The sequence below is a fragment of the Python bivittatus genome, unplaced genomic scaffold (genome assembly GCF_059951505.1).
Source record: "Python bivittatus isolate LINGU-HERP-01145 unplaced genomic scaffold, Pbiv_v1 ctg000700_np1212, whole genome shotgun sequence".
Classification (NCBI taxonomy): domain Eukaryota; kingdom Metazoa; phylum Chordata; class Lepidosauria; order Squamata; family Pythonidae; genus Python; species Python bivittatus.
In genome coordinates this window covers 45,898,112-45,922,204 of record NW_028277098.1, presented here as the reverse complement: position 1 = coordinate 45,922,204, position 24,093 = coordinate 45,898,112, and the positions used below count along the sequence as shown (strand labels likewise).

Below are 24,093 nucleotides of genomic sequence, written 5' to 3'. Positions count from 1 at the left end.
TTATAATTTAAATAGAAAATTATATTTGGTTTTTAAAAATGAACCCAACATGAAAGTGCTGAATATTTCATAAAATAAATTATTCTACTACACACTAACCCAAAGCAGTGTTTTCCATATTAACTTCTTATGAAAACACAAACCTTTAGTCATTATGTCTGCAAAATCTTGATCTATCACTAGATAGCAGCAAAATGTTAGCCTTTTTTATATCTCTTTCCTGCCATCTTGTGATCATGTGAATTAAACATTTCTAGTGAATTCAACATTTTTGTATTTCTATAACAAATCTACATTTCTACATTTCAACCCTTTGTTTCTACCCTGTGTTTTATAATATAATGAAAGTGGCATTATAAAAGTTCTTAAAACAACACGATCCTTATATTCACTAATCAAGGCTTGAAACTGTATATTAATCAGTTCCTAAAACATATCTTTCAAAGACCAGACTAAGAATAATTTTATAGTTCTGTTTTACAATTGCCTTACCTCTGAAAATAACTTATTGATTAGAGATACTCACTGGAATAATAATGTAGTTTGTTTGTGTTAGAAAACGATTGTGTATAAATTTAGTTTGTATTCAACACACTCCCAGTCAATCCCTATATCCAGATCAGAGCAAGAACATCCAGCACTATGTTCAGCTAGCAAAAAATATAGCTGGATGTTAATCTATCTTGTAATATTAGCAAACAGAAACAGTTAACTGACAAAAAAAATGGGACAAAAGGCAAATAAAAGCAGACAGAAACATAAGCAATAGGCAAGAGATAAAAGGGCAGAGGTATGTTGTAAGTATATCTAAAGATGCAGGCCTTTCCAGAGCCACCCTGGAAAGCTAGTGTAGCTATGAGTAATTAGCCCAAGCTCATCCCAACAGGAGGGCCTTTGGTTATTCCATCTTGAACCCTTTTACATAACAGTAGCAGAATAGAGACAGGACACTAGGTGAACCTTCCTCCATTCTGCACCATGAAAGAAACAATATGGTAGACATGGATGATGTATCTAACAGTTTGCTTTTGCTATAGTGTGTTGCATGAACTAAGCCACTGTGGTTTGTATGCCATGGTTTAGGGCTTAGTGTGTTGCTTGTTCAATGGATCATGGCTTAACATGTTACATAAAACAAGCCATTAATTGCTGACTGTTGTATCCAATCATTCCAGAAAGATAAATTTTCTTTCCAAGGCTACACTATCCAAAAATAATTCTGTATCTAAAAAGAGGATAGCTTTTAATAAAGAGAAACCACAATTAACATAAAATATAAAGACATACAACAAGAACTGGGTTCGATCTGTGATTATTATTGGATCCACATTCTGAGTTGCTGTGATCTGAGTCGCTGGATCTGTGATTATTGTTAACGGAGTAACTGAAAGAAATGGCAAATGAACCAGGGATGGGGTGGAGTGATGATAGTGGAGGCCTCAGAATGATTCCCTATTTAAGCCTTAAAAGCAGCCAAGGAAAGAATAGTGTAGGAGTAGCTGATAAGGGTGAAATGTCAAAGAGAGGGAAAATATATTTTGAATAGTTACAATATACTCAACACCATTGTAAAGAATTTTGTAGATAGTATTTGAGACAGGTATTATTGGCTAAAAAGGTGTCAAAATGCAATAGAAGAAAACTCTTATTTTAAAACAAAAAGAATCAGGCTGGTTTCATCAGTGACTACATGAAAGCTTATCATTCAGCAAATGGACAACAGAAAGAAAATAATAACAGTACCTTCATTAATCATTTGCTACAATATGCCAAGTTTAAATAAATAATTTAAAAATATGGGTTTTTTTAGATAAATCAATTTCAAAACAAAAAGACAGTTCTGCAGAATATGATGAAATAGTTAGAATTTCCCCCCACAAAAAATCCACAAAAATCGATACCTCTATGGACCCAACAGTTTTCTCCACAAACTACAGAACATTTTGCTCTGATATAATTGTTTGAATGACCTGATAGGATATTAATTTGATTATCTGAGAAAGCAAGAAATAAAAATAGGCCAGTGTATCTGTACATGTAGAAAGCAAAATATGGAAAATAGCAAGATATGATTCTTACCTGTAAGAAAAATAAGCCCCATCTTCTCAGTTCTCCATATGTTAAGATTTTAGTCTTTTGTATACTTTGTTTGCTATTATACATACTACAGAGCATACATGGAAGTATAAGGTTAAATAGCTTCATTGTGCTTGCTAACCCATAGTCAAAATTATAACTATTCATTTTGTTTATTTAAACAAGAAATGTACCACCTGAAGTTAAACTTGAGAAGACCATCATTAATTGAACTGTTAAGATGGAACAGAGAAAAGAGCACATTAAACATCTTTCTGAATCAAACCAAAGTTCCACCTGGGCATGCTTCCTATTTCTAATAATGGCCATTCAGATATTTCTGAAAAGGTCAGAGCAGACTATAAAGATATAGAATTAGGTTAGGGTCCCAGGCTGTTTTTATCCAAAACTGGTTTCACTTAATTATCATTCCAATAATAATGGAAAGAGGACAAAAGATTTGTCCAAAGCCATTTTAAAGCCATCTAAGCCTATGGTCAACACTACCACCTTGTGGAAATGAATTCCATAAAGTGTTTGTTATATGAATAAATATTTATTTTGTCTAAGATGGATTTACTTTCTAATACTTTCATTAAGTAACCATAAACTTTAGTAGTAAAGAAAATACAAAAAGTTTTACTTCTCTATCTTCAACACACAATACATAATTTAAAAAACAAGATAGGGAAGTCCTCCTCTTCTGATTTGATGTGAGAGGAGGTATTATTTATTCTTCTGCTAAGGGTTCTCCCCTAAAAAGAGGTGCCACAGGTCAAGTTGAACCATGTGGAACACACTTCTGTCCAGCTGGGAATTTCTAAAGCCTTCTGGAAGGTTTTTCCATTCAGTGGATCTCTAGGGAAATAATACAAGGAAAAGCAGTTTCCTTCTTGAAGGCTAGAATTCAGAACTGAAGATACAGTTCGGGGAGACACTGAAGAAGTAGGGATATACAGAGAACACAAACATAGCTGTCCTTTCTGAAACTGAAATTTTCTGCCAGAGTTAGCAAAATCAGGGGACAGATCAGAAGTAAACTAAAGAGGTCTCAATAGCAGAGTAGATAAAATCTGAATGTGAAAATGAAATCAAAGACACAAAGCAGAATCAAAGAAGCCATATTCCAAATAACAGAGCAAACAGTAGTGCAGATTTGAAATTCAACAGAAGAGCTGAAAAATCAATGTAACACAACACAGTCTGGTGAGATTTACAATGATGCTTCCAGTAAAATGAGTCTCAATAAGAAGCTTTTATAAACAGTTTTTCTGGTCACTCAAGTTTTCTCAAATCAAAGATCATCTTAAAGCTTTGTTTATTTTATTTTATTTTATTTATTTTCGTGTGTTGGTTTTTGAGGGGGTGAAAGCTGCACCACTGGTTTTCTACACACAGCTTTTTGTGTTCACAGAGAAGCAGGACACTCCAATATTCTTTTTCCTGGATCAGATGCAGGATGGTTTAAGATGGTACTTACTTCATGATTAGATGTTCTTAATTCATATGGTGATACCTCCCAATCTTCTTCCTCTAAAAGGAAACTATCAACTAATTAAGGAACTAACTGTATTACTATGCATGTGATGAAGGTTTCAGTATAAGAAATTATTTTTAAACAATATAAATAGTAAGATACAAAAATGAGTTTTAGAAAATGGGAAACAGGAAAAATATGCAAAGGCAACAATCACATACAATATAATTACAGATAAAATTGATGAAGTCAGGCTAACTAAGCTAGCTACATATCTGCTTGAACAGAATCTTAGGTTTCAGAACATATGCAGTTTTTTTACAGAAAGGATAGCTTGAAAGAGTGGATTCCTGCTTATATACAGTATTATTATATAAGGCACTCTTGTTTTTCTTATTTTGGGAGAAATAACCTTAGAATATTTTAGAAACTGATATAAGTAAAAGCAACTTACAGAAGTATTGCTGCTATTTTATTCAGTGAAGTGACATACCCCATTTCTGATGTCAAGAATCTATCCAGCAAATAAAAAAAAATACTTACTGGCTGAACCTAGCGACTCTAAACTTCAATGAGAAAGTACAGAGAAGTGATGGTAGTAATTAGAATGTGGTTCAGGTACTGAAGGATGTTGAGACCCCAGCTACAGGATTGGAGTGTCTGCAGAGATGTAGTGCTGATCCACTTCCCTGATAAAAGATGGTGGCAGCTGCAGACCACAAACTGGGGAGCACAGTACAAGATATTCAGAAGCTACTAGAGGCCTAGCAACAGCGGGAGGAATATGCTAAATTTCCAACTCCACTTGGACCAGGAGTTTGTCTCCCAGGCCCTGAAGACCTGGTTAATTCCCACCACTGGAGGTCTGAGCAGCTTGAGACTGGCAGTTGCCATTTTATGTTTTCCCACTTTTCTTTATGTATGAACTTCCTTGCCGACAGGACCTCCAAAGAAATGATTAAGTTGGCTGCAAGAAGTCATGGTTGGTGGCAGCTGATAGAGGACTGGCTTGGAAATATGACTTCTCCAGTTCAACTTTGTTACAGGGACTTTTTGTTACACTGAGATCACTCCAAAAGAGGTTTTGGAGAAATGTGGCTCCCTGCAACTTATTCTTCTGATATAATCTGAAACAGTATGGAAGCTGGATTCCATCAACATGAAAGCCCTGATTTCATGAGATCAGAAATTTCATTGTTTGGGACTTTGGATGGGGACCAGGTAAGCTATACTATGAGTGAGAACAACAGCTGGGTGCCTAGGAATTCAATTTAGTGTGAGAGAGTAAAGAAGATGGAAATATACAGGAACCGTTATCTAGGCAAAAGAGGCTGAAACATTTATTTTTAAAGTCCAGAGATAAGTTCCAGAAGCAATTCAGGCAGAATGCCTCCCTACTTCACTGGATTATAAGGATTATATAAAGCACAATCAGACTTGCAAGATTTTATTATTATACCCAATCTCAATAAAAGAAGTTTTAACCTTCCTATGTAGTTGTTTTCCTGATCTGGTCTACCCAGTAGGGCTTATATTTAATGAGTGACCTCTAGTTTTAGTGAGAGTAGGGCAGAGTGGCAATTGGGTCAGAAACTAGATGTGTGTGTATAGTGTGGATGGTTGCAGGGTTGAGATAGCTGAAGGGCTGAGCTAGCCCAAAGTCACTTAGCTGACTTGTGATTTGACTGTAATTTTATGCTAGAGGATGGAGGGCTTTTCAGGTTAGGGAGCTGGTGTATAAGGCAGGGGGGCAGGGGGTGTTGTGAGAATGGGATTATGGTTGTGATAAGGCAGGAGGTTAGGAACAAGTGTTTCATATCTTCAAACAATCCGCCTTCCAGCCTTCCCCTTCCCAAAAGCCAGGCTTCCAAATACTTGAAGCCCAGGAGCTTTGGTTATTCCTTTCAAATGCCAGTTATGTCTGCAATAAAACTATCTTCATCCACAATCTAATCATAGATGAAAAGGCAGACCTCACTTGTATCACTGAAACTTGAGGAGGGGAGTGTCTCCCTCTTGGAAATCTGGCTGCCTGAATTTCAGGTTTGGCACCAGCCATGGTCACAAGGTAAGGTAGGAGGAGTTAGCTGTTGTCATTTGTAAGACTCTGCTGCCAGAGAGGTGCTACGCTGCAGATAACAGAATGTGAGAGCTTATTTGTACATCTGTATCTGAAAGACCAGTAGGGTTAGCTGATTGTGTACCAGTCCTCCTGTAGCCCAGAAGCATCCCTGCCAGGGTTGCTCAACCTATTGCTGGCGTAGTAGTAGATTTCCCCAAAAAGGTAGTACTCAGGGACTTCAACCTGCCTTCCCTTGGCAAAGGAATGAAGCAGCCCAGGTGTTCATAGTCCACTCTGATAATCATAGAATTGATTCAGCTTTTGAGAGCCTAACATATATGAAAGGTCACACACTACTTTTGGTTTCTGAATTGGGGCAGACACAACTTCAATGCCAGGATGGGTTCCAATAACAAAGCAATCCCACTTTAATGCCCCATACTTATATTCATCCATTTCCCACTTATTTGACTTGTGTAGCTCCAAAGACAAGGATATTAATATAGGGGACAACTTGGCACAAGATTGGCACAACTGTCTATCAGTTTTGATTTCTCTGGCTCAATTCCTGGGGACTCAGAGGAAGAGCTCACTTTCTGGAAAAGAAAAGTAGCCAGTACACTTGATAATATGTTAATTACTAGCAATTTGATCACTTGCTGCATAAACTTTTGTGTTTCTTTCTTCCCTGATAATGACCACCTCCCACTACAAGACTCTTTTACCCTTCCATTAAAAACCATTTAGGCTTTCACCCTAAATGTCTTGGAAATTTCAACAACTGAGAATTTTTTCCATCCCAGGTGCTCATGCAAGCTAGAACCTGTTTATACTGAATTCCTTTTTTCTTTCATAATAATTTTATTAGGGTTTTACATAATTAAAAGCTAATACAAAAGCAACTGAAGATCAAGTCTTAAGAAGAAGAAAAAGGAATTCAAAGTGAACTTATTTGACCACGGTTAAATTGCATAAGTTTTGTTTTTGTGTTGCTATTACTGGAATCCTTTTTCTGACCAAGACTGCAAGATGATGCAAAAAAATTTTTATACGGGGATGAATCTTTTATTTCCTATTTGTTAGAGAAAGTGAGGGGTTAGTATGTAAAAGAGACCTATTGGATCTAGTTTAAAATATGTTACTATTGTTGATATTTTTTATGCTTATGATGATAATTTTTTAATGATTTACTTATTAGAGAAAGTTATAAGTCAAAATGTAAAATAGATTTAGTTGTCTAAGCTTAAAACATGGGTTACTATTACTGGCACTCTTAATGCTTTTGCTGTGTAAGACTGATCAATGATTTTTTAATATAATTTGGTTATTGTTTAGTGATGAGAAATGGGAAGAAGAGTTTCTTTTTCTGTAATATCAGAGAAGGTGTTAAGTTACTGTAAACGCTAATACTTGTCTGGAGTGAAGGGGAAGTCACTTTTTATATGTCTTACTTTTTCCTTTACCTTTTTATCTTTCTTATTCTGTTTTTTTTGTTTGTTTGTTTGTATATCTTTTCTAATTCTGTACTGAATTCCTAAATTCATCCAGAGTCCATTAACTGAAATAGGCTATGATTGAACCCAGTGCAACACCGACCATTTTGTATAATTTCCAAGATAGCATTAGATCAGTGTAGGAATACATAAAGCCTACTTCTGAGCCAGTACAAAGACCCTGTAATGGACTGTGAGAATAACCTTGCGAGACAGGAAGGAGGAGCTACAGCCTAGGCAACAGTCAGACGAGATATCTCAGCCCACAGAAGGAATGGGGATGGAGAAAGCATCTCAGAAGGGACCCTCCCTAGTTCTCAAGAAAGTAAAGGCAAGGGAGGGAAGAAGTGCTTTCAGTCTTGCAAGACTGATGTCAGCCCTTCAAGGTAGTCCAGACAAGAAACCAAAACCATGAGTACTAACACTGCTTTTATTGTAAAGGTACAGTAACAGAATCTTGCAAGTCTGAAAGCACTTCAGGCAGGTCATCCATCAACATGGGGTTTGACATTGCTGGCTCAAGGATACATTGTACCTCTAGGTCACGTTGACTGATGGCGCCACCTCCTGCTGATGCAAAGATTTGCATTTTTAGAATATTTTGGAAGAAGGGGTGGTATAGGCACCCCCTAAGCTTTGGTGTCCTAGGTCTTAGCCTAAAGCCAGGCCTGGATTCGGTCTCATCAGTATGCTGATGATACTCAGTTGTACATTTTCCTTCCTCTTACAACTCCTTGCTTAAGGATCTACACTGGTTGCCAGTTGGTTTCAAGGTGCTGGTTGTCATCTGTGTGGCTCCAAACCTTGTTATCTGAGGGATCATCTACTCCCATTTTCTGTCTGACCAGACTGAATAGGGTCAACCCCCTCCAGGTAACATCCTGTCATGATTTCCATCTAAAAGAGCTTTAGAAGAAGACTTTTTAATAGCTGTCTCCTTGGAACTCGCTTCCTGCAGAGATTCAGCCAGCTACCCTTCAGAAAGTTATTAAGACCTACAGTACTTGGTCCACATAGCACAGAAAGAGGGAATGCTTTGATTGATAGTGGGGTTACAAGAGCATGATTGTTGCATTTTTTTGGTTTTATTTTGATTAATCCTTTTATGTGTTTTTGTGTCTTCTTTTTTATCAAAGTTTTTTTTTATTTTATAATAAGATTGTTCATCACCTGGGGTCTTCCAGGATTGAGCACTATATTAATTTAATTCATTGAACAGTAACACCACTGAAACATACAGCAATTTCCTTCCATCTTCTTTCTACTTTACATCAGGATAAATACTTAGAAAGCATGGGGGGGGGAGGTTAATGGCTGCGCACAATGATGATATTTAACCTTCTGTCTCTAGCCAGTCTTGATGAAAATTGCCCTCCTTGATGGAATTACATTTAAAATGAAGTCTTTGTTTGCATGTACACATTGCTTGCAAATACACATACGTGCTTATATGCAAACATCTTTTCTAAGACTAAAAGTAGTATTGGGTAACATATTTTGTTAGTGCTTCACTGAGAAAGGAAATGGTAAATCTTGTCCAAATAGGGGCCCCTCAATAGCTATTGATTTCTTTTAAGAAAATAATATATTTTATAATTATTCATTATAATACATACATTAATCCCTTCCATTAGTAATTCAATGGAGGAGCAGAGAATCCTTTAATGCAAAAGGATTACGTCTGCTGACTGTATTCATGATAAATATGACACAGTCTGGGGTAAACAAAACTCTGCTGGCAACACATGATCACAAATCTGTCAGTCAAACAGTGAACTTACTCATCTCTGGATGGTAAAACTTTTTTCTTTAAAAAAAACCTGAAGATAGATCTGTGATGATTCAGTCAAGGTTGAGCCACTATGGATAACATCAGGGGGTATTACCATACCCCACCCCTTCGACTGCCCTCATACCTTCTTCTGTAATCACAGGGAATGAAAAGTAAAACAAAGGCAACCAGTAGTTCTTATGGTGGTCCATTTTTGCAGGCCTGCTTTAGGATTTTGCCTCTGTTCCTGCAGCTAGCTTACAATGCTAACCTTCTACCAACCTCTCATTTCTGTTCAGATGACATGGCTGACTACTGAAAGTTAGCTCAGCCCCAAATAGCATCAGGGCTGCTTAGGGCTAAAATTAACTCTTTATCCCCAATAATGACAGGCTGTAACTGTTTGCGAACTCATCTCATGACCCAATTAGGTGTATCGTGCAGACAGGACCAAATGTATTGGGATTTTTACTTGGTTGTTTATTTTGTTCTGTTTTGTTGTTACAAACAAATAGCAGATGGAGAAGAAGAGAGAACCCTTGCATTTTTTAAAACTTACTAACTGTGAAGCACAACAAAGAAGCACAACTCCAGCTGTCTGGAGGAAAACTCCTGAAAAATGTGCTGGGTACAGCGCTGCTACAGAGAAGATCCCTCCATCCACTTTTGGGAGAGAAACTAAAAGCCCAGGTATATTAAGCACAAATATGAGTGTTACATATTGCAGACCATTATAAGAAGATATAAGAATATTTATAATGTATAAGAAGTTTCTCATCTTCTCTTTTCTGCTATATGAGTTGTAAATGTTGAGAATGATTAATACGATCCAAACTTTTATTTATATAGCTATAATATGATCCTAATTTGTTTTGTCTCTATCTTGGGAATTCTGTCCTGTGAACTACAACCCCCTAACTAAAATTATTGCTTTCTATTCTGTTCCTCTATAATCTACTGTTCCAATGAAAGTAAGGAACAATTTTTAACCTTTCAGTAAGAGGACATAACCCAGTAATTAACTATTCTTCCCCCCCGCCCATCTCTTTATAAAAGCAAAAACAGTGAAGACTTTGCCAAAGAAGCCATAATTTACATGTTCAGGGGAAAAGAAACCAGGAAGAAAAACATTGTAAAACAGTGCAATTTTATTTAAATTAGTTCAAGACTTCAACATGGTTGCCTTCTTTATTCAAGCAAGGATCACCATTTAATCAGCTAAAGTAGAGTTGCCACAATCCAGCCCCTAAATAAGGATAATTTGCATAACACACAAATAAATTGAGCTAATTATGGTGGTTAATTTGCATAATTTTTAACAAACACTTCAGCTTTGTTCCTTCTTTAAATAAAAAGTGATGCACATGGGACAAGAAAATTTTCTAGCCTTCCATCCACGCTGATGAGGTCTAAATTGACTACCTACATAAGTAAAGAGATCTTAGGGTCACAGTTATACCTCAGCATAGCAATGAAATGGCAAAATCCATTATTAGAATATATTAAGAAATAACTAGATATATTTTCAAGTATTATGCTGTCATTATATAAATATATAGTGTAATCATGTTGTAAATTTTGTAACAGAGAACCCAGAACTTAAAAAGATGGAAGACAATCAAGACTACTATCCTATGCAATTCTTTTGGAGTAAACTCAATAGGGCTTACTTCTGATCAAGCATTGATAAGTTTGTGCTACTACCTATCTGGATAGATATGCTTGTCATGTTTTCGGAAGAACTGAGCAAAGCTATGTTCCAGTTGGGGTAAAGGCCAATTCCAGGGCAGTTCAAGACAATTCAGGACAGATTTTTACTCAGTTAAAGCAGGACAGACTCTTGTCAGATCAGTTCAAAACCCTGTGCAAAACTGCAGTTTACCTTTATAAAATGCCTTGGGAGGAAGAGAAAATATTAGACTATGTGATCAATAGATCTGTCCTCAATTCAGAGTCTACCTTGTAATCAGACCACTATTGATTTCCCCCAATCACAAACTTCTGGATGTGTGATGAGATCATGGGAATACTGTATGCCTCCTAGGCACTGATTCAGCAGTATAGGGGGCTAACCAGAGAGATTACGGATGAGCAAGGTTGGCATGCATTTCAGTCAAACTGCAAAAACAAAGAATTATAGAATGCTGAAGAATTTGTTCGAGCAAGGAGCTGATATGGACACCCTCCCCCCCGCAAAAAAAGATATAGTATGAAATGCATTGCACTATGATACATTGTGCTAGACTTGAATTAAGGAATCTATTAGGGAGACACTAGTGTTGCTGGCACCAGAAGGGATGCCCAGGAGAGCACAAAGATGGAGCTCTTGGAAAATAATATCAATCCTGCCCTCCCTCCAAATATAATGAACCAGCTTGTTCCATCTTTGTCTAGAGACTTAAAACAGGCATTGCACAGTCATGTGGTAGAAAAGGCATTTATATTCTCAAGTTGAGCCTATATCTATTGAGTTTCTCTAAGAAATTCTGGACAAATTCTGGACCAAAAAACCTGAAAGGGAGTTTTATGGCCCTGACTAATTTCTTAGTTAAAAACAGAGGAAATAAATGCACCTCTCTGAAGGGGGTGGGGTTTTTTTATGCTACAGGGAGAAATCCTTCCAGTAAAGACAGAGTTCCATTTTCCTAAATCACACTCTGGAGCCTGAAATGAGAGGAAGGACAGGTCAGGTGTTAGAAACATGCAGCTGCTGAACTGACTTTGAAAATGGCCATTTCCACAGTAATGCACCATTGACATACGATTGCCATTTGTCGCTGGCACACAAGTAAGTTGACTGGGGAAGGCCAGATGTTAGGGGATGAAGAAATTCCACTTGTGGAAGAAAGTGGTTAAAAATCTCATGCCTGATCCCTTTATCATCTTCTTCCTTTTTTTTCCCTCCCACATAGCTGAAAGATCCATAGTTTCCTATCAGCAAATGGCTGAAGAAATTAGTTTGGTTTGCTTTTTTAAAGATCTAGGTAGGATCCAGCGATGATTTCTTGAGGAAGGGACGAACCAATGCTTCCTTAAGGAGAGGAGGAACAACCCCCTCACTTAAGAAGGAATTCATCACCATCAGAACCCACCCATATGACACCCCCACCCCCGGGCAGCTTTAGCCAGCCAGGAGGGGCATGAATCTAAAGAGCAGGTGGCTGAGCTCACATTCCTAAGGACCCTGTCCACTTCCTCAGGTCCAACAGGTTTAAACCAATCCCAGATAACAGGGCAGGAATCTGCCCTGGGCATCTCCCTAAGACCTGCAGCAAGGCCAGTGTCCAACTGAGTACAAATTCAAGTAATTTTGTCTGACAGATGCTGAGCAAATCCTTCTGCATGGCCTCGTAGGAGGATCTCTGAGGCCCTCTACCCAAAAGGCCATGGGTCACCCAAAACAAGGCTGCAGGACACCTATCTGTGGATGCAATAAAGGCAGAGAAGTATTACTGCTTTGTCACCCTTACTGCCACAAGGTAGACTTTAATAACAGCTCTAACGGTGTTTGGTCAAGCTTGTCCTTCATTGAGCTCCAGTGGCACTCTTGTCTCTTCTCCCATTTCATCTGCCTCAACTCTTCCATGAACCATGGAGAAAGACAGGATCCATGAGAGGGGAGAGGTCACTTAGGCACAATCTGTTCCAAAGCCTCGCAGTCCTCTTGTTCCAAGTGGCCACCAGGGCTTCAGATGGACTGTGCAGCATACCAGCAGGAACAACCCCCAACTGCCTCTTAAACCCAACAGAATCCCAACTGATCCCTAGAGCCCAACTTAATGAACAGGGTTGCACATCCAGCAACCTGTGGAGCAGTGCCCCTGAAAGTCTTAAAAGGCTCTCGGATGGTGATTGCCACACAACCACCCTTGCCCTGAGGTTTTAGCTGATGCCACACCCAAAACCCAGGTGGGCACATTTCTGAAAGGAGAACCCCACTTCCGGTCCCAGGCAGATCTCAATAATACATGCCAGATCAGCCCTCTCATCCGTGATTAAATCACAAATGAGGGAGGCCTTATTACAGGCTAATCTGGCATTTAGTAACAACAGCCAGAAGCAGGGCCTCTGAAGGTCTGACCAGCCACAGGGGTTCAGGGATAGTGATTGCCACACAACCACCCCTGCCCTGAGGTTTTAGCTGATGCCACACCCGAAACCCAGGTGGGCACATTTCCAAAAGGAGAACCCCAGCAACTTGTAAGACACCAGGCCCATGTTCCCCAAAAACAACCCACTCCCAGTCTCCCACCATATCTATCCATGCCCATTACTGCTGTAATGTTCTGACCCACCCCAACTCCACCCAAGGCCCCAACATCCCCCATCCAACCCCCCTGGTTCCCAAGGCTGGGGATCTCCATCTGTCCTCATCAACCATCCTGAGGAGGGGAAGCTGAGTCCCCTGAGGCACTTCAGCCTTCACTCTCAGTGCCATCAAGTGCATCTATAACCAGCTCCACCACTCTCATAACATAGGCAAACCAGACCAACCCTAACCAATCCCCCCCAACCAGCTCTCATCCAGGGAAAAGAGGTCAGTCCAATCCCCACCAGAATCACTTAGTCCACAGCCAAGACCACCTATCCAGAAAAAGAGGGATTGCATTAAGGATGGATTCAGCATCTAATTGGAGTTTGCACCACCACAAGTAGAGTTGAGGACCTTACCTACCTTTCTTATATAGCTAGTATTCCTTTCAAAGTCCTGCCTGCTCTGTGAAATTCAGACTTAGCCTGACCTGATTATATTAAAATAAAACAAAAGGCAACTTTATAATAGGGGGAGGAATACATGTGCCAAGTTTGACAAAACACAGATTAGAGTGCATTTCTGAGCTTATCATTTGTTAGTGATGGTAGTAAAGACAAATTTACAATCTGGCCTAGAGAGAAAGAGATGATATGATCACAGCATGTTTACTATCAATGTGGTAAGTTTGCAATGGGCTTTATCTTCAAAGTAACATCTTGGGTTTCACAATACAATTTGAGGCATCCAGAATACCACCTTCTTCTATTGGTTAGTACTCAGGAATTGCCAATTTTTAGTAATTGAGGCTTGAAGATGTGGACAAAGTACTTGTTCAAATCTGAGAATTACTAGTCTGCCCAGCTCTTGCCCTTCTTGGTTTGATATACCACTTATATTCCCTCTCTCCACAAAAAATAAGAGATTTACTTCAAGAAACCATACTATAGAAAATGTATCAGAAAGTTCAAAAATGGATGGATTTGTAACAATTGCATTTTATATTGCCTCAAACAAGGATTTACATGTCTTTTTTTTTTCAATTACATCAGTTTAAACGGAGGGAGGGAGGGAGGGAGGGAAGGAGGCCATTTAGTTTAATACAGCTACATTAAAATGGGCAATCCCAGTCATGCTTTTAAAATACAATTACGTACTAAAAAGACTGATTTTCTCCATGACATATTCTGCATGCAGTATCCAACTTAAAATCTAAAGCTTGATAGGACCAGAGTACTTTTTAAGAAAATAAAAGTGAAAGCATTCAAACTTGTTCAAATTTTAATTAAGCAAACCATTAGATCAGTTAAATATAAAAGAAAGTATAAAATATTAAGGTAAAATATGTATTAGTGTGAGATTTGCATTTTTATGAAGTATGAATCACAACGAAATGAAAATGCTTCTAAATTTCAGTTAACTCTTCTTTTAAAAAATCTTGTTTCCATGGCAATGCCAGCAGTAAGTTTGCATGAGATGTAAGATATGGATTTTTTTTTCCTTTTATAAAACAATTTAGCTGAGAAGTGGCAGCACCATGGCCTCTTTTCAATTTTCTAATATGCCTGAAAGGCACAAAAATAAGGCAACAGAAGTCACAGAGGAAAAAAATGCAGTTGAGTCCTTCCTTTTATTTTTCATTTTGTGGTATGTAAACATTCACATTTAAATGCAAACATTTCTCCGACATTCTAAATTGTCAGAGAGAGGTCTTGTCTCTTCAATATGTACTTGCGTAGTTCAATTAAGGAAGCTTTTATCAACATTAAACCTCAGTATGGGGATCGTTTCTTGCAAAACGGATGACTATAACATAAGCACTCAAACCTTTTTCTTTTTTTTTTCAACCTAGAACTAAGAAGAATCGCTCAATTCTCTAATGAGTAATCAGAGATTGAGGTTTATAGGCTACAAAATCTTGTTGTAGCAAAAGAAAAAAAAAGATAGAAACCTAACACCCAAATCAATACTGTATCACTCTCTCCACAGGCAAGAGATGCTGGGTCAGGAAAATCATGAAAAATTCATAGCAAAGATAGTCAAGTCATCCATAAAGCAGAAAAAATAATGCTGTATCTAAAGATCCCTTGAGCAATCGAAGACACTTTACAGATTTCACCGTGGATAAGTGCTGGTTTGTTTCATCGATGTGCCTTAATACTGTTCCTATCTTATTTCTGACAGTAAATGAGGATGTTTTGATCTATATTTACTATCTTTCTTTTTTCCTATATTCACTTCTCAGCTTCTGTATTAGTTGCTCATGGGACAATTCCGAGTAACTGCTTTTAGCCAAAAAAGGGAATAACTCATCAGTGAGGAAGTTCTTCTCTGTAGAATTAAGCTATTGCTATATTCCTCTGTAGCAGAAGCTTCCTTACAACAGTCAAGAAGCCCTATTCCAGTATGGGATTTAATTTGTCACACCCACCCACCCAGCCTTTCTCCCTGATGAACTCCGTGTTCTGAACCATGAAGAAAGATCATAACATAGTTCACAGAATGGTTTTAGGGCAACAGGAAATCTGCTACAGCTAATAATCTATAGAGATAATTAGACCCAGTTTTGGATTCTTCCCTTTTACTATTAAACTTAGGTATATTTACTAATTCCCTATCGTTAGCTCACAGAAAAATAATCTTACTGTAAATAAAGCCCACAAAAATGAATAGAAATTTTATGAATTAGCAAAATGCTAATAATTACAACATTATCGAAAAGAACAGCTGTCTTCTGCTGTAATTGAGTTTTGAGGTAGCTTATAAATTAACAAATTATAAATTAACAAATTTATAAGGGTTTGTGAATTACATCCAACTTCCTCAAACTCGCTGTTCATTTGAAGTGGATATTGATCCACAAAAGCTTAAGTATTTCAAAGTTAATGTAAAATTAAGGTGATAAATCACAGTTCTGTTCAATTCAATGAAATACCTAAAAAGAGGCATGAAGTTAGTTATTATTAGGATTTATTAAAAAATAAAAGTATTTTCTGAGCTTAGAACAATAACACTATTTAAAGCATTACAATATTTAATTTTATTTTTATAACAATTTACTATAAAGGCAAAAGATTTAAGTCTACATGACTTTAAGGAAGGTACTTGGTGAGCACTGCTTCCCATACTGGAATGAGTCCAATTGTTCAGCTCTAACTTCCTATATTCCTTCATTACCCTTATCTATAGGTCTTGTTTCTTAAAGGGTCCTATCCATTCATACTGTATCCTATCTGACACTCAAGGCAGTCATTCAAGAGAGTTTAGGAGAGATGAGAAAGTTCCAGTTATCGTATTGGTAATCAATTTGTTTAACAGTGGACATAGACCAAAAATATTTCCCTACTAACTGCAATTTTAAAAAAAATAATGAAAGTATTAGCATTATTAATGAAAGATAATGATATTACAAAAACCTTATCCAAACAAAGTACTTATACAAGTTCATATCCTGGCAATTGCAGTAAAATTCAAAGAATGCTAGTAGCAGATCAGATGGCATACAACTAGTCCTAAGGAGTTACTATAACTGTGTGATTAGGCTCAGCCATTACTATGAGTAATTTAAAATAGAAATTTAAAATTAGACCATCTGAAAAGAAATTTAAAAAGCAGCTAGAAAATCTGTCTTGAATATAACCTATGATCAACATTTCTATAATGTTTTCTACAATGTTCTCTTTCCTTTTCCATTTTGCTTTGCTTTTATCATAGTATCATTCTCTGACTGAATATTTTTGAACAGCAACACAAAGGGTTAGTGAGGAGTGAAAAACTAAAAATGATTATTCTTCTAGCACTTCTGGTTATTCAGAAGCAGCAAAACAACATTCAATGCAGTTGCTAGTAAGAAACCTATGTGCCAGCCTCTACTTTGCCAAAAAAGAACATAGCAACAGAAGTCTATTCCATTTTCAGGATGGCAGACAAGCAATATTAATTGGAAAGAATATTATAAGAAGAAAGAAACAGAAAGTAAGAGAAACTGTAAATGCTTCACAGTGCACAGTGCAGCATTTTTTTTTATATACTGGATACGTCCTGAGAAGTGTTAAGTGTGGCTTATTTATGAAATATGTTACAAGTTCCTAAATAGAAACTAAATTAAATGCATCACATCACTGATAATTATGATAATCACAATATAGTATTATTTTTGTTTATAAGAATTCACTTCTGACAGACACATGTCATCATACTGGAAATTAGATACACCTGACTATTTATATTCTATTCATCAGAGATCTGACTTACAATCAGAAATACAAAATATGCTTGTTATCTTTTTAATAAGTTGGCAGTTGAGATGTTCTTACAAATATTAACAATTGAGCATATAAATTTAACACAATGCTATCTATATCTATCCATATTAATTATATTCTTTAGACTAAAATTTGTTATGGCAGTAACAGATTAGATCATATTCCTTCCCTTTTTCTGCAAAAAAAAAAGATTAACCAAATAAATCTAGTGTGATTAAAAACAGGAGAATCTAATTGTCATTCTAAAAACCAGAAACCATATGGTATGTAATATGTGTGTGTGTGTGTGTGTTTATTTATATTTCAAATTTAGACATTGCCCATCTCACAAGGAAGTATATATGCACAAACACACACAGATACACATACGCATGAACTTTTAGTATATGAAATAAGACCTGATTCACAGAGGATTCAAAATTGAGTACTTTCTTAATAGTCAGATAACGAAAATTGTTTTATACATGTTTAAAGAAAAATTGAAACAGACACCATATTTAATATTTATACAGCAGACTATAGATATGCCATGCATCAGAAGTCTCCTTTCACATAATTTTAAAATGTCTAAATTTAAAAGCAGCATTTGTTAATGCATACACACAAAACAAAAGCATAAACTTTTGTTGATGCATAATACAATCATTTACATTGCTTCTACATGTCCTTCCTTATGCAGAAACCTTTCTCCCTTTATATAAAGGGATATCAACTTGATCAAGGAATGGTAGACTGCAGTGAATGAAGGAAAAAAAACCCTTTGCATAGGTAGTAAAAGTAACATTAAAAGTTGTAAATGCAACTTTTACTTTCATGTGCTTTTTTTTCCAATTCTGCACCAACCTCACTCTCCAGTCCTTGTGAAAACATGCAATAATTTCTATAGAAATGATAAAACAGTAGCAATCCATAGTTCCTTATCCTTTGTACTCTTTGGATATTCTTCCTTTCTGTACATGTGTTTACTTCTTATGCTTGACCTAACACAGAAACCTCACCTTAGGACTTCCTCTGTGACCCCATTATTTTCTGGAAGGAGCAATCTAGTAATCCATATATGGAAAAAATGCTCTAGTAAAAAAGGACCATTTCATTGCACCTATCGCTATCTAGGAATCCCTATGTATAATTGACAAATTCCGCTGTAATCCTCCATTGATTAAATTTTGAGGAAATTCCTTGAGGACTGATACATGATTTATATATCTAATTCAGAATCATGGCTCTTCTAAAAAGCACATCTAGGGGTGAACCATGCTAAGATGGTCCTTGAACTCTGTCTGGGGGCTATTGTTGTAGGGAGAGATTTTTGCCAGGGTAAACATCAAATCTTGCTTCCACACTTCCCCTCATTGCTCAAGACAATATCAGAAGTAAAAATTCAGTTCTTGCATGAGTGATAGCATATTGCAGTGAGACAAATCATTCTAGAAACTAGTCCAGATACACCATCAAATAACCAAACAAGCACATGAAATTTTATTTTGTACAGCAGTCAGCTTATAAGCAACAGTAAATTCCCTTGGGTCAAGCTCAGCTCCTGGTGGACTGCATGAACATGTCCATCACAGATAAGAAAAATGTAGTAACTGCATTCTTCATGCCATAACAACAACAATGCATCTAACATAAATATGTATATTATATCAAAGTAATTTAGTTCAAGTTATTTAAATCACACAGTATCTAGGCCAATTGTTCATTTTTTTATATTTGATGTGCAATTATGTATACACAGACACACACACATGGCCTTTAAGCAGGTGTGGCATGAATTCTATTGTAACTTTAATGTTGTTAAAGAGGATTTTGAACACAATATATATTATTTAATAATCTTAAATCATTTTCAACTATTTTATAACTTGTTCAGAATAAAGAAACCTCAAAAGTTCTTATGACACAATTCAATTAATGTAAAACATATATGTGTTATTGCAATAATTTGAAATATTTCTTTAATATATCTAGAGTGCAGAGTCTGTGGATTCCCAAGCTGAGATACTGTTAAAACCTGATTACATTCATTCATGTACAATTCATTTTAACGGAAATTTGAGAGATGAAAAAAAGAGATTACATGAAGACATATTACAAAAACAGAGTTCACAAATCAAAATTAATAGTGAATCCATTATTTTTCATGTACGCAACCACCAAAACAAATATCCTGTGAACTCTGAATATATACTATATCTCTTCATATCTCAGTGTCAAGGAGACAAGTTCTCCTTCATTTCACAGCTGTATAATTTGATCATTGTTGACTAAGGCACAAAACAGGAGAATGGAACCAATCATATACCATCAGAAGTTTTGATAACATATTCATTTTTTTTCTTCTAACATTAGTAGGATAATCATAAAATATGATATTACAATATGAGTGTGTGAAGGTAGTTTGCATGTAAGATAGAAATGGGGAATGGCATACTTGTAAAACAATTCATTTTAATCAGTAAATATTAATTAAATTAATATTCATTTATTTTATTCCTCTGATCCTATATTATTTTAGTGCTGTGCTCTGCACTCATTTGGAGTGCAGTTTCTGACAGACCTCCATCAACATACAAATCCACACATGAACATGTGTCACATTTACAATAAATATACACATTTATTGTAAGGGTGGGTAAAAAGAGCATTGCATGGGACTTTCCTTGCATTTATATTTTTTTACCCCTAACTAATCTTCTGTTTGCTGAGGGTCATCATAAATTTAGTATTATCTTACTTTTGATTAAATGTAGTACATCAGGTACTTAAAAGCCTATGGATAGTAAGGAGAAAGATACAGTCTATACAAAGATTGGTACTTTATTTATACATTAAAGAAATCTCCATTTAAAAAATAGGAATAGAAATGTTATAAGAATAGGAAAATTATCCATGGAGAATTTCTGACAATACCTATCATTAAGGCAATTTAAGAAGGAATTTAAGAAGGAAAAAATGAAAAAATAGAAATAAGCATCTCTCTTGAAAGCAACACAACCAGCAATCTATTTGCAACTATGATTTATACAAGCTAAGAAAACAAGTCCTTAATTGCATAGACTGAATGATGTATGCATTTCATAAAAAACTAAGATTTTCACACCTCACATAAGTACCATTCTTCTTCCCTCCAACAAGAATTCTTCAGTTTTTAAGAAGCTCACAACAAAACAATGAGATCTACCCATTATGTCCAAAGCTAGCCAACTCATCATTTTTTTGGTTGAACTTCATTATAATATGAAAGGAGATAACTATAAAAAAGGTTTTTTTAAGTATGGAGTGCTGATATGCTAAATGATACTTTCTCTAAGATAAAGGACTTTGTATACAAAGAAGGCAGAACACTCATTGATTTATTTTATGTTCTTTTCCATTATTGAAAACTTCTTATTCTGATAATATATATTTTCTGATCAAATCCCTATATGATTCTTTTCTTACTATTTGTAGTTCCTTAGGAACCATATAAAGTAAACAATGGTTCATCAAATTGTAATGATTTGGCTCTTGTTAGTTCAGATAAAAGAAGACTTAACAGGGTATGTATCATACAGTATCCTTAATTTCACACGCTAGCAAAATAATGCTTAGGATCATCTAATGCAGATTTGAGCCCTACATGGGAAAAGATATGCCAGATATTCAAGTAAAGCTTAAGGAACATGAGACATTATTGCTGATGCACACTGGATAACTGAGAAAGCTAAAGAATACAAAACAGAAGTCACTGTATGCTTCTTTGATTATAGAACGGCCTTTGATTATGTCAACCACATCAAGCTGTGGAATGTTCTCAGAAAAATGGGAATCCCAGAACACTTCATTGTCCTCATGAGAAACTTATATATGTGTCAGGAAGCCATAGTAAGGGCAGAACATGGTGAAACAGACTGGCTCCAGGTTGGCAAATGAATGTGACAAAACTGTATACTCTTGCCTTATTTATTCAACTTATATGTTGAATATATATTAAGGGAAGCTGGGTTGGAAAAAGATGAGTGTGGTTTTAAAACTGGAGGAAGAAAAATCAATTACCTGCACTATGCTGACGACACTACCTCTGATAGCTGAAAATGCAAAGGTATCTGCAAGCTCTAGTAATAAAAGTCAAAGAGCACAGTGAAAAAAATAGGGCTAAAATTAAATATAAATAAGACCAAATTAATGACAGCAGGTAAAACAACCAACCTTAAAATTGACAGTGAAAATATTAAAGTGGTGGATAGCTTCTACCTTTCCGGATCAACCATCAACAGTAAAGGAACAAGCAGTCAGCAAATACGCCACACACTAGCGCTTAGTAGAACAGCCATGAAGGCCTTGGAAAAAATATTCAAATGTCATGATGTCTCTGTACTACAAAGATCAGAATTGTGCAAACCATGGTTTTCCCTGTGACACTCTATGGAAGCAAAAGTTGGACTCTGAAGAAGAACGACAGGAAGAGTATTTATGCTTTTGAACTTTGGTGTTGGAGAAGATTCCTGAGAATACCATGGACAGCCAAGAAAACAAAACCAAAAAGAAAAAAGAAAAAGGATCATCAAACAAATCAATTCAGACTTTTCACTTGAGGCACAAATGACAAAGCTCAAATTATCCTACTTGGGACACATTATGCAAAGATCTAACTCTCTGGAAAAGGCTTTAATGCTGGGAAAGGTAGAAGGAAAGAGAAGAAGAGTATGACCAGCAGCACGATGGATGGACTCAGTTACAGTGGCAATGAATGTACTGGAAGACCTGAAAGAACAGGTTAGGGACAGATCATCATGGAGAAAATCTACCTGTGTGATCACTAAGGGTTGACAATGACTTGATGACACCTAATTAAAATTTTAAAAAATCAGTTCAGATACAATTTTTCCCTTCTGCATAATTCTTATGCTCTGCATCTACCCTTCACATGCTTTGAAAAAAGACTATGCTACAAGAAAGTTGCATCCAGCTATCTAAAAGTCTTGATATTTTATTTTTAAAAATTAAGATAAATATTTAGCATAAAATAGTGTAAACAGAGAAAAAAATCTGTAAATACATTGTTTAGAGTTTATAGGAAGATTTGTGGAAGACTGTATTTCATCTTTAACAAAATGGTTGTTTGGGTGCGCCAATGAAATACTGCTTCTAAATTTTAAAATCCTAACTCAATAAAGCAGAATAAGAAAGACTCCTGAAAAGAAATTCAAATGAATTCAGTACATTCCACACACTTTGTGTAAATAAGAATATCTATTAATTATGGGGTAATCAACATGGAAACTATATTTCTATATAAATGAACAACTAAAAGACAAAAACTAATTAAAAGAATATGCAAAGTACATATACCAAATTCTTTTCGAGTATAGTAAAGAAAACACTCAACAGAACATTTTTTTCTCCTGGGTAATAAATGTTAAGCAAACAGAGGGATTAAGAGTAGAAACCGCTTTGTAAGAAACTAAGAATAATAAGCTAATAATAGGATAGTTTAGGCTTTCAAATAGTTCTTCTGCCAAAGTAATCCAGCCAATCATATGAAGGAAAGACTTTTCTCAACTTAATATACACAATCTTATTAAACAAATATACTATAACACAGCTATATTAAACAACCAGCAAATTAACCAGTTACCTAGTTTACAAATCATTTGTTACTTCTCTAACAATAATACATTTAAATCTGCATGTAAATGGTGCTCACCTGAGATTCTTTTACATTTTCAACTGTGAAGTTGAACCAAACTCGAAAACGTGGATTACATGTGTCTGGTCTGATGAAGAGATCATATTCAAATTCAGTAATATGGTCCACACGTCCAAGGTTCCCTAGAAACATTTGTAAATCAAATTGTGAGGTTATGGTTTCCACAAAATCCCTCTATGGTAATATAATGGTTAGTCAACTAGCTTACCAAAAGGCCTAATAAAAATGTATCGACAAAGCTAACCCAAATGTACTAGCTGACTATATGAGCACATTTCATTTTCTAAAATACAGTAAATGTGTGTCTGTAGTTTTAGGGCAGATAACCCACTTCATGACTTTAGCTGTCCAGCAATTTTGTATTTGAAACTGAAAGGCACTTCCTATAGTTACTTTAGCAGGAAAATGACAACAATAAAAAGTTGTTACTGGTTCATTTTTTGAACAAAGGATATTCTTTCATAAATGGATATGTGATTGATAAAATAAAAGCCAAGGCAGGACAACTTGGACCAACGTATCTCTGTATCTGTGCTTTTAGTATTACTACTACTATAATTAATAATAATAATAACAACAACAACAACCACAAAACAGACAAAGTAATAGAAAATGAAGAAGCTAAAGTACTCTGGGACTTTACAATTCAAACAGACAAGCATTTGCCACAACACCCCCGACTTAACAATTGTTGATAAGAAAGACAAAAAAGTCTGGATAGTGGACATTGCAATACCTGGAGTCAGAATAGAAGAGAAAGAACTGGAAAAAATCACAAAATATAAAGACCTGCAAATAGAAGTAGAACAACTATGGCAAAAGAAAGCAAAGATAGTACCAGTAGATATAGGTGCCATAGGTGCAATCCCAAAACATCTGGAGCACCACTTGAACACCATCAGCATTGAAAAAATCACCATCAGTCAATTGCAAAAGGCAACTTTACTTGGAACAGCTTATATCCTGCAACAATACCTTTAACACCATCAAACATCTGCCTATCCC

At 36.0% G+C, this 24,093-nt stretch overlaps 1 protein-coding gene across 3 annotated transcripts in view; it reads right to left on the bottom strand.

Annotated features, from left to right (window-relative positions):
* BEND5 (BEN domain containing 5) overlaps positions 1–24,093 on the bottom strand; it is a 949,534-nt gene that overhangs the window by 891,732 nt on the left and 33,709 nt on the right. For all 3 annotated transcript variants that reach the window (XM_088153213.1, XM_088153214.1, XM_088153222.1), the window contains exon 3: positions 23,086–23,210. In XM_088153213.1, the coding sequence (XP_088009339.1) occupies positions 23,086–23,210 (125 nt within the window). The remainder of the gene's footprint in view (positions 1–23,085; positions 23,211–24,093) is intronic.